Source organism: Astatotilapia calliptera, chromosome 22, assembly GCF_964374335.1.
Source record: "Astatotilapia calliptera chromosome 22, fAstCal68.1, whole genome shotgun sequence".
In the NCBI taxonomy this organism is placed as follows: domain Eukaryota; kingdom Metazoa; phylum Chordata; class Actinopteri; order Cichliformes; family Cichlidae; genus Astatotilapia; species Astatotilapia calliptera.
Window position 1 is genome coordinate 36,105,950 of NC_137442.1, and position 12,743 is coordinate 36,118,692.

Below are 12,743 nucleotides of genomic sequence, written 5' to 3' on the forward strand. Positions count from 1 at the left end.
AATATGCTTTTGTGTGGGGAATTCAAAGCTGTGCAGCAGCCTTACAGTCTGTGGGTCATCTGCTCAAATCTGTGAGCAAAGGTTGCACCTCAACAAGTCTGCCCCATCTTTGTGAAAGATGTCCATCACAGTTTATATAATCACAGCCTCTGTCTGTACTGCACATGCTCAGTTCACCTGTTGAGGAGGCATAATAATAAATCAACGATAAATAAACTCACTTTCCCCCTTTGTATATCTCTACAATACTGTATAATAATGATCATAATTCTAGTAGTAGTTGTAGTTGTTGGTATTAACAAATGGTCAACAGTTGATGTGTTCATCCACCTCAGTGCTCAGTCCTGAAAGTTTCAGTGAAGTCTGTCATATTCTGTGAAGCGTATCCTTACTAATGAAAAGGTATGGGCTCAAAATGTGGTCATAAATATTTTGTACTTGTAAATCAGGATTTGTGTGTGCGTAAAAAAGATTTGTGTGTGGACTTAGCCAAAAAAACCCTGCAAGTTACAAGTACAAGTTTTGACCCTATTTTTCTTCCTTTCATCTGATTGGCCAGTGTCATGTCAATCACAAATGTAACTATCCAATCAGAGAACAGATGGGTTTGGCTGTCGGAGGGGTGCTTTTTTGGACTGCAGGTCCTTGAAGGGTGATACAGTTTGAAGCTGGAGGATCTCTATATAAATATCCGATAGCAGCTAGGTCCCCTAACTTTCAGCAGCTGTTGAAAGGATAAAGTTGTGCTATATCAGTGGTTAGAAATACCATTATTATTTTAGGATTAGTTTAACACAAAGTCTGGGCTGACCCGGGACCATTGCTGTGAGTCACAGTGCGCAGCATAAAGGTCCTTTCACATCGGATGCAGGGGAAAGCGCATCAAATCCGACTTCTTTGACCCTCTGCGACCATCTATCCCATCATGGTGTGACGGTGTGAACGGCACAAATCCGATATCTTCAAATCCGATCTGGGTCACTTTGGTATGTGGTGCTGAATCCGATACATATCTGATGTTTTAGAAAGCGACTGCTGTTTGACGGTCACGTCGCATTAAATCCGTCTTTTACGTCACCGACACAAGACAGACGCCGACTATCAGCGCCCGACATGGTGAACGCTTCTATCCAGGGAAACTGCTGGGAAGACAGCGTTGGAGAAACGTGAACATTTTCTTTGTACTGTATAATCTGCAGATTCTGACAGAAATCTGCAGCTAGAAGCAGCGCTCCTCTGAAACAGCAGTAAGGATCATTATTAGGACAAATGTAAATAACAAAACTTTATAACTTAAAGCAAAACTGGGAAACGTGAAGTCCGAAGTCTTTACATTAAGGCCATCAGTCACACATCCTGTTGCTCTGGGTCTAAACAGAGCGTCGTGTGTGACGTCTTCTTTTGTGCACGCGGCCGCTCTGAGCGTTCACACTAGAGCGCGTTTGATCAAAAGATCAGAATTGAGCATCAAGACCTGCAGAGTGAACGTAGCCTCAGACTGTTTCTTGAGTTTTACAGTTATGAATATGTCTCTGTCTACAATGTGCCGTCTCTCAAGACAGTCAAAACCCTTTAACTGGAACTTGATCAGTCAGGCTAGAATCAAAAGTACTGATGTCATCAGGACATTTCCACACTGAGCCAACACCTCTCTGTTACAGAGCTGAGGACGCCTTTGTGCCCAATATCTAGAATAAATATCTACATTTAACCTACAATGACAAAACCAACTCAAAGTGCTCTGACTAAATCGAGTTTGTGCGATTGTCTCTACATTGTGACTGATGAGACTACAAACCATTGTACACATTTAACAATTAAATGATCTGACAAACACATTTGTGTCATTTTCTGCTCATTTTATTTCCAAATTAAGAAGCAAATTCTGTGAGTAATTATGAAGATAATCACTCTGTCACTCTGTTTCTGAACAGCCTCCTCAAAGAGCTACAAAAAGAAGCGAGAACGCTTTTGTTACTTTCTAAACGTCTCAGCGCGTGACCGGAGCCGCTCGATGCTTTTAGCTCTGCTTTTAATAGCTCCACAACGGCTGCTACAAAAGTCGCGTCACCCTTTTCCATCACAAACTGAAGCACGTATTTGGATCCAAATATGCGACACAGGTCTTTGTACATTATGATGTACAAGTTTTTTACAGTTTTTAGAGGAGTCAAGTCTCCCCAATCTTCCCTCTTATATCAGTCACTATCTGCTGAAAATTCAGCTTTACAGCAGTTGTTTGTGTTTTCTCAGAAACGTGAGCGACTAAATTTGCAAGACACAATATGAGAAAGGTATCGGTCTCTGCGGGCGCAGGAAGCGCCCCAGACGAGCACTGCGGGGCGTCGCTACATTTTTCTTCACTCTCTGAACTCTCACGGTCAAGATTTTGGACATCAGTGATTTGAAATGCATCACTGTTGCCCTCGCTACCCACATCTCCCTCACCTACACAAGCTGGAGTCTGTGTGCTTTTAAAAGTCTCTGCAGACTCTGGTTTAAAGTCGTCATCTTCCTCAGAGTTTGGCGAGTCAACAATGCTGTAGCTGCGACTCTCACCATCTACAAAAGGGGGAGCTAAGGTCTTTGTAAAGTCCTTTAAAATGTTCGCTACACTGTGAACCATCCCAACAAAGTTTGTTGGGGATGTGGATCTATCTGATTGCAAGGACGTGGACCCTGTGATACGACTCAGGGCTGAGTTTACGTTCTTTGCAATCGACACTGAAAATAAAGTCAGTAGTTTGTCTGAGTCACAAGACCGCCGTTGCCCAAAACCCAAGACCCAACCGAAGCAGTAATGAAAGATGTTTCTGAGGCTGGCCTGAATATCATCCTCTGTCACCCTGCAGTCACTGCACCCATCAAGCAGAGGTTCAACCTTCATCCTGAAAAGGGAGAGAAGAGAAACGTAGTCATTTTCCCACACTATCACTGCTTTGTCCAAATCTACAGGCGTCATTAAAAGAAACCACATGGACGACTTCACACGTGATGTAAATGAAGCAATGCTGTGTCCTCTGAAAAACCCCTCCGTCACCAGGATTACCCGATGAACCATCTCATGTAAAACGTCTAAGAAGAAGAAAGACTGAATGAAACTGTTTGATAAAGCAAGCTTTAGATTTACCGGTCAGCGGAGCTTTCTTTGTCTCCACGATCATGGCGATGTGGGCAGCATGAAACCTGTCGGCGTATGACTTTATACACTACGGTGCTAATGTGCCCTATGAGTGCTCGGCACATCTCGCTCAGCAGATCGACGACATCCGAGGAGACGTCATCGGTGGCTAATGCCGTCCACTGTCTGAAAGAAAAACATTGAGAACGGTTGAGCGAAACAAACCTGTAACCAGTGAATATGTCTGTGTATGCTGGTAACTGTCTCGCTGACTTTGAGCTTGTGACTTACCTGAGCGATAAATCGTCTAAATAGTTTCTGAGGCATCGTTCAATGTCTCCAAATCTAAACAGAGGCACGCTGAGATGACTGCACCTCGGTTCAGCACGTTCATCTAATGGGATCTAGAAAGAACAGACAGATGTCAGGGAGCAGGCGTTACACATCCAAAATAACAAGAATTAGACCAGCAGCCAATGTAAGGTTTTTGTCACAGCTGCACAAACAGTATTGGTGCTCATTTTGGATGCTTCTGTAACAGTTAGTCCACCAGTACCACTAAGCTTCTCACATATAATCATTGCAATTATTGCATTTTCAAAATGTCTAAAATATTGATGAGAGGTGGTCTGATCAATTTTTCAGAGTCCTACCACGTTCATGTTTCCACAATCTCGTCCGTGAATTCACGTTTTGGCGACAGCTTTGCACAAATGATCACTTTTTCCAATCTTTCACTCTCCGTCCTCACACTAGATCTGGATAGTTGTGTACTTTTGACCATCAGGGACCTGACGTGACGTCGGTTCGAACGTTCAGCGCCTTTGGCCGTGGCGCATGCGCATGCTTCGCGTTGACTTCACGTGCGGCTTTTCTGTGTAGTTTTCATGGCATAGCTACTGAGACACGCCCACCTGGCAGTACTGCGGTCTTTTGCGCTCCAGGCATCGTTTGAACGTCTTCGAGTGGAAGTTTAGCTGAAATGAAGGACAGTGTCTTTGCTATAAGAAGCGTTTGTTTAGAGAAGGGCGCAGAGTATGGCGCCAACATGTGAACGCAGCTCTCCCAGCCCTGCTTTACAGCTCAGGCCACTAATTAGACAGTTAATGATGATTATGAGTCACCTCGTGAGCTAATGCTATTGGAGGATTTTAAGCATCCTTACCCGAGAGATGAATAATGTTCGTAAATGAACACAAGGTGACGTTAATGTCGAGTTGCGCCGTGCGAGGCTTGAGTCTGGTCGTGAGACCCCCTCACGTCCACATGATGGTGAATACTGTTATTAAAGGATCACCTTGTTGCTGACTGCCTGGCACTGAAGCGTAAACAGCAAGCCTCATTACAACTGAAAGGGCCGGGATTGATTACGGCTGTAGAGCAGCGGTCCCCAACCTTCGCTGCTCCACTGGCCGGTTTAACGTCAGACAGTATTTTCACGGTGTGGCGGATAAATGCAACAAAATAACATGATACGACAAAAACGGTGGTATTTTGTAAATATAACAATAAACGCGAATTAACTGTGTAATGGTGTAACTTTATTAGCCAGTCAAGACTGAGAGTAACATCCTCCATAATGCGCTCTGGTCGCTATGGTAACGTGTAAACCTTTCTTTCAAAATAAGACACACAACTACAACACGGCAAAGACCCAGGGAAACCGAGTTAATTATTAGCCTCAACTCTCACGGCCCGGTACCGGTCTGTGAGTCGTTTGGTACCGGGCCGTGGCCCGGGGGTTAGGGACCGCTGCTGTAGAGAATAGATGAGTCCCTCCGTCTGATGGAAAACTATGACTGTCTGCGTCCTCCACATATAAAATAGATCATTATAAATATTTTTTATGAAGTCTTAGTAACAGAATTTCCTTTTAAGTGTTCAACTTTCTACAATAATGTCCATGAATCCTTTCTATATTTGTTCGTTTTTTCTAAAAAGCGACTAGCAACAAATCTGGCGACTTTTTCTGGTGTTATTGGAGACTTATTTATAATGACTTTTTGACATGAAAGCGCGCATCGCTCCTACTCTCAACAAGCAGCAGGTGCTGCCGTGGGCACCTCACCCGTGCCAAAGCGCTCACAGGCGGAGGATAGTCCTCACGCAGCTGCTATCAGGGTAGGAGATGTTCACATCTTTGCGTCCAAACTGCAAATGAGTGAAGCCGCTGCTCCCGCACTGACTGTAACGCAGTCAGTTCTTCTTTAATGTTATGTTGTTTTGTGGATCACAAGGTTTAAAACTACTTATAAACACACACAGAGAAAGTAACTCCACCAGAGTGCCTATTTCGGGTCACTTTTGCCGGTCCAAGCCCGGGTAAAGGTGCAGGGTTGGAATTGTGACATTAAAACAAAAATTGCCAATAGCGATTTTCCTTACTGGGGAGTTGGCAACACTGCATCGGAAGCAGCATGTGCTGCTAATGCTAACTGCTAGCTAAAGGCCAAGGATCCAGAATTTGTTGCGCTGGCTGCTGAGCTCTGTGGGGTTTTTCGGCAGCTCTACCTGTACTAGATTCACCTGCTCCTTGTCGTTTCTATCTCTGACTTTATGTCCTCTACAAGAGTTTCTGTTTTTTTATCTTCAAATGTTCAATAAAAACGTATCGCTAATTCAAAATGAAGAAGGCTTTGTAACTATCCCCACTAGTGAAGACTGTGCCATTTCCACAACACTGCCCCCTCTCCCGAGGTCCGCAGCGCTGTTGAAAAGGCTCTGGAGGTCCCTGTATTAAGCACGTAAACCTGTGACACAAAAAATCACCAAACTCGGACAACCACAGACTGTTTTCCTTCGTGGTGATGAAGGAAAACGCTGGGCAGGCATGTAAAAGGGCATTTATTCAGTGTTGCCAACTCCTCAGTAAGGAAAATCGCTATTGGTTGTCCTAAAAGTCGCTAGAAGTCGCTAAATGACGTCATCGCCTAATTTGCATAATTGGTAATGCTAATCTAATTGTAACCTATGTTGTTGGAGAGAGAAATAACATCGTGGAAGAGACATAAAGTGAGTAAAAATGTCCTAAATGCATTTAGAGTTTATTTAGAGCTACAAATTAAATTTCTTTTAGCAATTATTGTTTTTTTTTAATGTCACAATTCCAACCCTGCTCCTTTACCCGGGCTTGGACCGGCAAGTGACCCGAAATAGGCGCTCTGGTGGAGTTACTTTGTGTGTGTGTGTGTTTATAAGTAGTTTTAAACCTTGTGATCCACAAAACAGCATAACAGTAAAAGAAGAACTAACTGCGTTACAGCACCCGCTGCTTGTTGAGAGTAAAAGAGATACGCGCTTTCACGTCTTTTTTAGCAAAAAAGTCGCTAAGGGGTCTGAAAACTCGCTAAATATAGTGACAAAGTCGCTATGTTGGCAACACTGCATTTATTCCCTTCAAAGACCTGCAGTTCAAAAAAGCGCCCCTCCGACAGCCAAACCCATCTGTTCTCTGATTGGATAGTTACATTTGTGATTGACATGACATTGACCAATCAGATGAAAGGAAGAAAAATAGGGTCAGAATTCGTACTTGTAACTTGCAGGGTTTTTTTGGCTAAGTCCACACACAAATCTTTTTACACATACAAATCCTGATTTACAAGTACAAAATATTTATGACCACATTTTGAGCCCATAAAAAGGCTCAGCAGTAAAAGTCAGTATTAGGTGTGCAACACTATAACAGCACTAAAGACCATATTTACCTGTGAACGTGGGGACTGCACTTTGATGTGGACCAAAAGAGCCACACCGAGACCCTTCGGAGGACGTGGTCTGTAGAGCGGTTGGTTTATAGTGTGATGGGATTTGAGTTGTCCACCAGGTATCTGGTGTATTTTAGCTCAATGCCATCCTGTAGCCAGGGATGCTTTGCATTCTGGGACACAGCACCCGCCTTTCTTTCTCTTGCCCCAGACAAATCTGACCAATACGAGGACTAAATGTGGTGTGTAGTGACACATTTTTCTGTTTTTGTCCCTGAGAAGAAAACCCTGGGATAAAGCTACAAGTTTACAAACTTATCAACTGACCAAATGTAACGAACTATAGGTGTGCAAAGACCTTTAGATGGCGTCGAGTGTTTCCATTGAGACACTGTGGACAGCGATACTTTAAACTGAAGAAGACAGCAAACCAAAACAAAGCAGCAGGATGTTGTTTTATTGGGTTTTTCACCCAGCTCTACAAAATGTAAACATGGATTTGTTCTTTGTTTTTCAGGCTTGGGGGATTTTGTATTTTCTTCCTATGTATGTAGATACATATATGTGTGTTTGTAATGGTGACAAATGTATTGGTAGCTGTGTCACGGGGCTGTGATACGTTTTAAATCTTATATATTGTAGAGCAGGTTGAATGACAGTGGAAGGAGCTGTATAAATATGCTTTCACAACATCTATTGAACACTGTGCAGCTTTATATTCAAACTCACGTTCTTCTTTCTTATCTTAGGTTCGTACACTTTTTCCATTCCAAGTGTAACTAACATGTAACATTAACCGTAGATGTGCAGCTAGAAAGGCGCGTTTGTCCGTCTTTTTGGCTCGTGGCTGATGTGCCTTCACCTTTAAGAGGTGCTGGAATGGGAGCTTTCAGCGCTGTTGCCTGTTATGTAAGACCTTGGCTGTGGCGCTCAGAGCTGCGTGGTCCCTGGGCTGTTCCACTGCCAACAAGCACAGGAGGTTTCATCACCCTGCTGTTTCAAAGGGCCCTCTGGACTCTGGATATTATTCAGCACTGCTCTGTAGTTTGCCTAGTTTGCCTCCTTTCCTCTCTCCTTTACACCAGCCATCTGTCATCCTCCCTAGTAGTCTCTCTCTTTTAAACCCTCTCCTCATTTGCTCTCCTCTTCTGCTGACTCATTGCACTCTCTGAAATTATAATGCACTGAAATAGCCGACTCCCTTTCTGTCTGTCTGTCCCTCTCTCTCTCACACACACACACACACACACACACACACACACACACACACACACACACACACACACACACAGTGTTATTGCACCATTTTGTTTTTATATCTGCTTGTCCTCTGTGGTTTGCACTTCACTGAGAGTGTGCCTGACAAGAACCTGTGAGCGTGGATTAGGCACTCAGATTTGGTTATAATGGTGGAAGCAAGTGAACTTCCGTTATAGTGGGAGCGAGGCATGACGGTTGGGAATCATTTTCCCTGGTGGTGGTCTGCAAAAACATAATGTTTGAATTTTAGTCGCCATCATGGCAGCAGAGCACAGGTTCAGTATTCAGAACCAAATGATGACGTCCGATATGAAAAGTTGTCTTTTGGAACAAATCGCCTTTAATGATCAAAGGCACCAGTTTAAATTCATTAAGGCTTTATCCACGTACCAGTTCAGCTGTCACAGTGTGGGGAAGAAACATTTAGCTTCCTTGTCCATTGTTGGCATGAAAGGTGGCTGCAGGGTTAGCATATTCGTCCACCTTTTTATCTCCATGCCGTTTATCCATCTGTTTTCTTCCACTTAACTGCAGCCAGGTCACAGGGACAGCAGCTTAAGCACAGTAGCCCAGAGCTCCCTCTCATCAGACACTTCCTCCAACTTATCCAGGTGGGAGGACTGAGGCTTTTCCAGGCCAGCTGAGGGTGACTGAAGTTCTCACCCTATCTCTAAGGGGAGAGGCCAGACACCCTTCCAAGCTGATTTCAACCTCTTTTGCCCACAATCTAATTATTTTGGTCACTAACCAAAGCTCGTGGAACAGGAACATAGATCATCGGGTATCAGGCCCTGACATACATTTTGTCCTTGACCCAGAATGAGCACTCCAGCCTTTTCCTGCCTCAGACTTGGACTAATTCTCATCTCTGCTGCTTTAAACTGTTCTGCAGACCACTTCAGTGTGGAGGTCATCACCTGATGAGGCCAACAGCATCCACAAAAGCAGAGATAAAATTCTGAGCCTACCAAACGGAAGCCTTCCTCCACTTACCCCTACAGTTCATAAAAATTATGACTAGACTCTGTGACAAAAGGGAAGGCCTGACGAAGTGCAACACCCACCGAGATCGAGTTGGCAGCAATGCTGACCGAGCTCTCACTGAATGGTGTGTATGAATGGGTAATATACCCCAAACTCTTGAAGCACCTGAGAAGGTATTCAATGTTTCTATAATTAAATATGCAGCCAAGGATGATTGTTTGTATATGTTCATTTAAACACAGATTAAACAGATTAAACACAGATCTTTGTCCCACACGCCATCAGACTGTTTAACTCCTCTCTGGAGGGGAGAGGGAGGGGAAACAGGAGGACAAAGGAGGGGGGAACAACTAAGCTGTAGTGCCTCTTCACCTCACTGTGCAATACCTTTAGTGCAATACTTTTGTAAATAGTCAACAGTGCAATAGACTCAATACTTGAAATGTGCAATTCACTTGTATTTTTATTTTTTATTCCTATTTATCCCCTTCGTATATTTTATTTATATTGTCTCTGTATTTATATATATGTGTGTGTGTGTGTGTGTGTGTGTATATATATATAATATTCTGTAACTCTGTAACTTCTGTCGGTGCTGTGCTTTTTTGGAAATCGAATTTCCCAGAGGAACCCACCCGAGGGATTAATAAAGTTCTATCTAATCTAATCTAATCTAATCTAATTAAGCAGAATTTTCAGAGTACTTGAACCTTCATCTCACCAAATGGGGTCCATGAACACTTTAGAGGGAATAAACTTTGTCGTATCTCAGGTGGGTTTGGGGATTTATCCCCTATAAACAGTTAGGAATTGTCCCAGGTTAGAGACGGATTTCTCAACAGTCCTGGGTGCTCTTGGTCATAATTTTCTTTCATGATACTCCAAATGTTTTCAATATGTGAACAATCTGGACCAGGGGTGGAAATTAGCAGCCACCACTGGCCAAATGCAGGTAAAATTTATAAAGTGGCGTGTAAATTTGAACAATGCACAAACCACCGTGGCTCCTGACCTGCTGGGGGCAGCAATGTGCCTGAGTTGCTGCTAGTCTGCTCTAAACGCCGTCATGTGATCCGAGCAGGTACTAAAATGTGACGTCAGTAGCGTCAGTCGATGAGTCGTGAGCGCGTCTCTTTCACGAAAATTTAAACCGCCAGTTTTGAAACTGGGCAGCGAGGGACATGGTTGCAAAAAACAATGCACGCAAAGCCACAGACTGAGCAGCAGGTATGTCGTCGCCTCGACGTCCATCTTTTTTGTAGCGTTTGTGTCGCTTACTAACTGCGTCACGGGACGCTTGGGTGCGTTGCTATGGCGACAACCACGCAGCTTCGATCCGAGCAGGTACTAACGGAAAAGGGGCTTTAAAAGGAAGCAGTAACTTTAGTAATGTGGCGTTGCATTTATGGAGTTGAGCAGGCGGCAGAAACAAACACTCTTCTCAAGAGGTTTTACGTTAAACGGCAGTTTTAAAATGAAAAAATGGAAAAGAGGTGACAACCGTGAGATACACGACTTCCAGCAGCAAGACTGATAGCTTTACTGTAGGCACAAAATACTCTAAATTAGAGGTCATCAAAGACCGGGGATCATCTAAAGGCCACAAAGAGGTGAAATGCATCATTCAAGGAATTGCGGTCCTGGAGAAAACAGGCTGTGTTGTGTTGCATCAATTTTTAATTTCCACCCTTGGTCCGGGCTTCAGGCAGTCCATTCCAGCACCATGACTCGTCCACTATGAGGCCATGCTGTTGTAATAAATGTGGTTTAGCATTGTTTTGCTGACATAAGCAAGGTTTCCCTGAAAAAGATGTAATCTGATGGGAGCATATTTTGCTTTGAAACCTGTGTATACTTGTCATCATTGATGATGCACCTCATACCAGCCAACATGCAGGCTTTTGAAATGAGTGCCGATAACAAGCCTCCCGTTTAGCCTGCGGGACGCAGCGTCCATGTCTTACCCAAATCGGATTTTAGTTCCTTTGACCTTTGACCTTTGACCGAACAGAAGAAAAACATCTTTGCCTTTTCATTCCAGAATAATGCTTTTTTTCCTCTCTTTTTTTAGCGCAGGACCCAATCATGGGCATCCAGTATTGAATGTTGGCCTTGTCCACTGTGCACACAGATTCCTCTGGATTCTTGGGTTCTTGTGATATTGTTGTAGATCCCAAATATTTGCAGTTTCATTTGATGTATTTTAATCTGAAATTGTTCCAAGATTTTGGGAGTTTTTGCATATTGCTAAATCTCTGCTAATCTGCGTCTGAAGTAGTTTGCCTCTCTAAGATACACGTTCTGTACTCAGTCATTTTAATACCCTTACCCACATCTAAATGTTCTTGTAGATGTGTATTTTTAGAAATACTTCATTTTCCAGCCTTTGTAGCCCTGTCCAAACTTTTGAGACATGTTGCTGCGTCACATTGAAAATCAGCCAACATTTTACATGAAATACATTGTCTGTGCTTTCTGTGAGATTCATATATGGATTCAATATTTGCAAATTACTGCTTTGTGTTTTTATTTACATTTGCACAGCATTTCTGAGATACACTGTCTAAAACTCCAGGTAGTTGAGTGAAGATATGGAGAAACCTCTTTAGTTTCTTTGTAGTTTGCTGTCACCATGGTGAGCAACACAGAGTTTTTAAGGTCAAACTGATAAATAATTCCAATGTTCATTTGTGTTGCAGTGTTCATCGAGATGAGCCTTTGGGATGGGTTTTATAGCCTGCATTTAACTTTCTTCCCTCCATATTTTCCATTTCATTAAAGAAAGTTAATCAGTCAAGGTCTACTTGTTAGCCTAATTTCACCTTTTTGTGCAGATGCACTCTATACAGCTGAGCAAACTGACTGCTGACAAAGATTAGAGCGAAAATTGCTTATGTTTGCAACTCACTCCCTTTTAAGTGATCAAACTGTTGTTTTTCATGAAGGAAGATGAAAACAAATTGGCACCAGACCAGAATACAAATGTGAATTACTGTTGGCAGCCTGTTGGCAAGAAAAGATTGGCCACGGTCAAATTTCCTCAACTAACAAACGAGCTCACACACTACCAGCAAACCTAACTTATCTTAGCTGATGTTGATGGTGTGAGTGTGAGCAGTTTCCCTGGCTGGGAGTCCGGGGGATGCAGTAATGTGACCCAGCACTAATGTAGAATGAGATAATGGGGATATTTATCAGGGAAGACAGCAGTGAAGACCTTACACTTGGCTTTAGATATTCAAAATGTGCTCATTACTCTGCTATACCACCCTGTCTTATGTAGCGACTTACAGTTTTATTGTTCCTTCAGGGGCCGTGAATGTAGCACAACACAAAGGCCTCTTCTAGACTTGCAGCTGTGCATGAGGCTTCAGCTGGACTCACTGCCCTAGTTTGGCCACACACACACACACACACACACACACACACACACACACACACACACACACACACACACACACAGAATTGAAAGAGTGACACAAAGCTTTCAGGTTAAACAAGTAATGTGAAAACACTGAATATCCACACTGACTAAAAAAGACCCCGTTTGTCCTACTTGTTGCAGTTGGTGTTATTACTTTTATGATGTGCTCCAGATTTCCAAAACTGGGTGTTGTGGTTAAAACCAGCATTTTTGTCGGGGCTCCAAGATGCCTTGAGTGAGTTACATC

General features: G+C 43.2%; 2 protein-coding genes across 4 annotated transcripts in view; one reads left to right on the forward strand and one right to left on the reverse strand.

Moving 5' to 3' along the window:
• The window catches only part of thrb (thyroid hormone receptor beta), a 115,114-nt gene that overhangs the window by 33,645 nt on the left and 68,726 nt on the right, over positions 1-12,743 (forward strand). The window lies entirely within an intron of this gene.
• Positions 1,958-4,852, reverse strand: LOC113014234 (uncharacterized). 2 transcript variants are annotated; one of them, XM_026155631.2, is made up of 5 exons: positions 4,287-4,852; positions 3,775-4,098; positions 3,413-3,525; positions 3,131-3,307; positions 1,958-2,888 (listed from the first exon to the last, which is right to left on the reverse strand). In XM_026155631.2, the coding sequence occupies exons 2-5, from the start codon at positions 3,781-3,783 to the stop codon at positions 2,171-2,173; spliced, it is 1,017 nt and encodes a 338-aa protein (XP_026011416.2). In that variant the 5' UTR covers positions 3,784-4,098; positions 4,287-4,852; the 3' UTR covers positions 1,958-2,170. The 2 variants fall into 2 exon arrangements, with proteins under 2 accessions (XP_026011416.2, XP_026011415.2); XM_026155630.2 differs by having other exon boundaries at positions 3,775-4,852.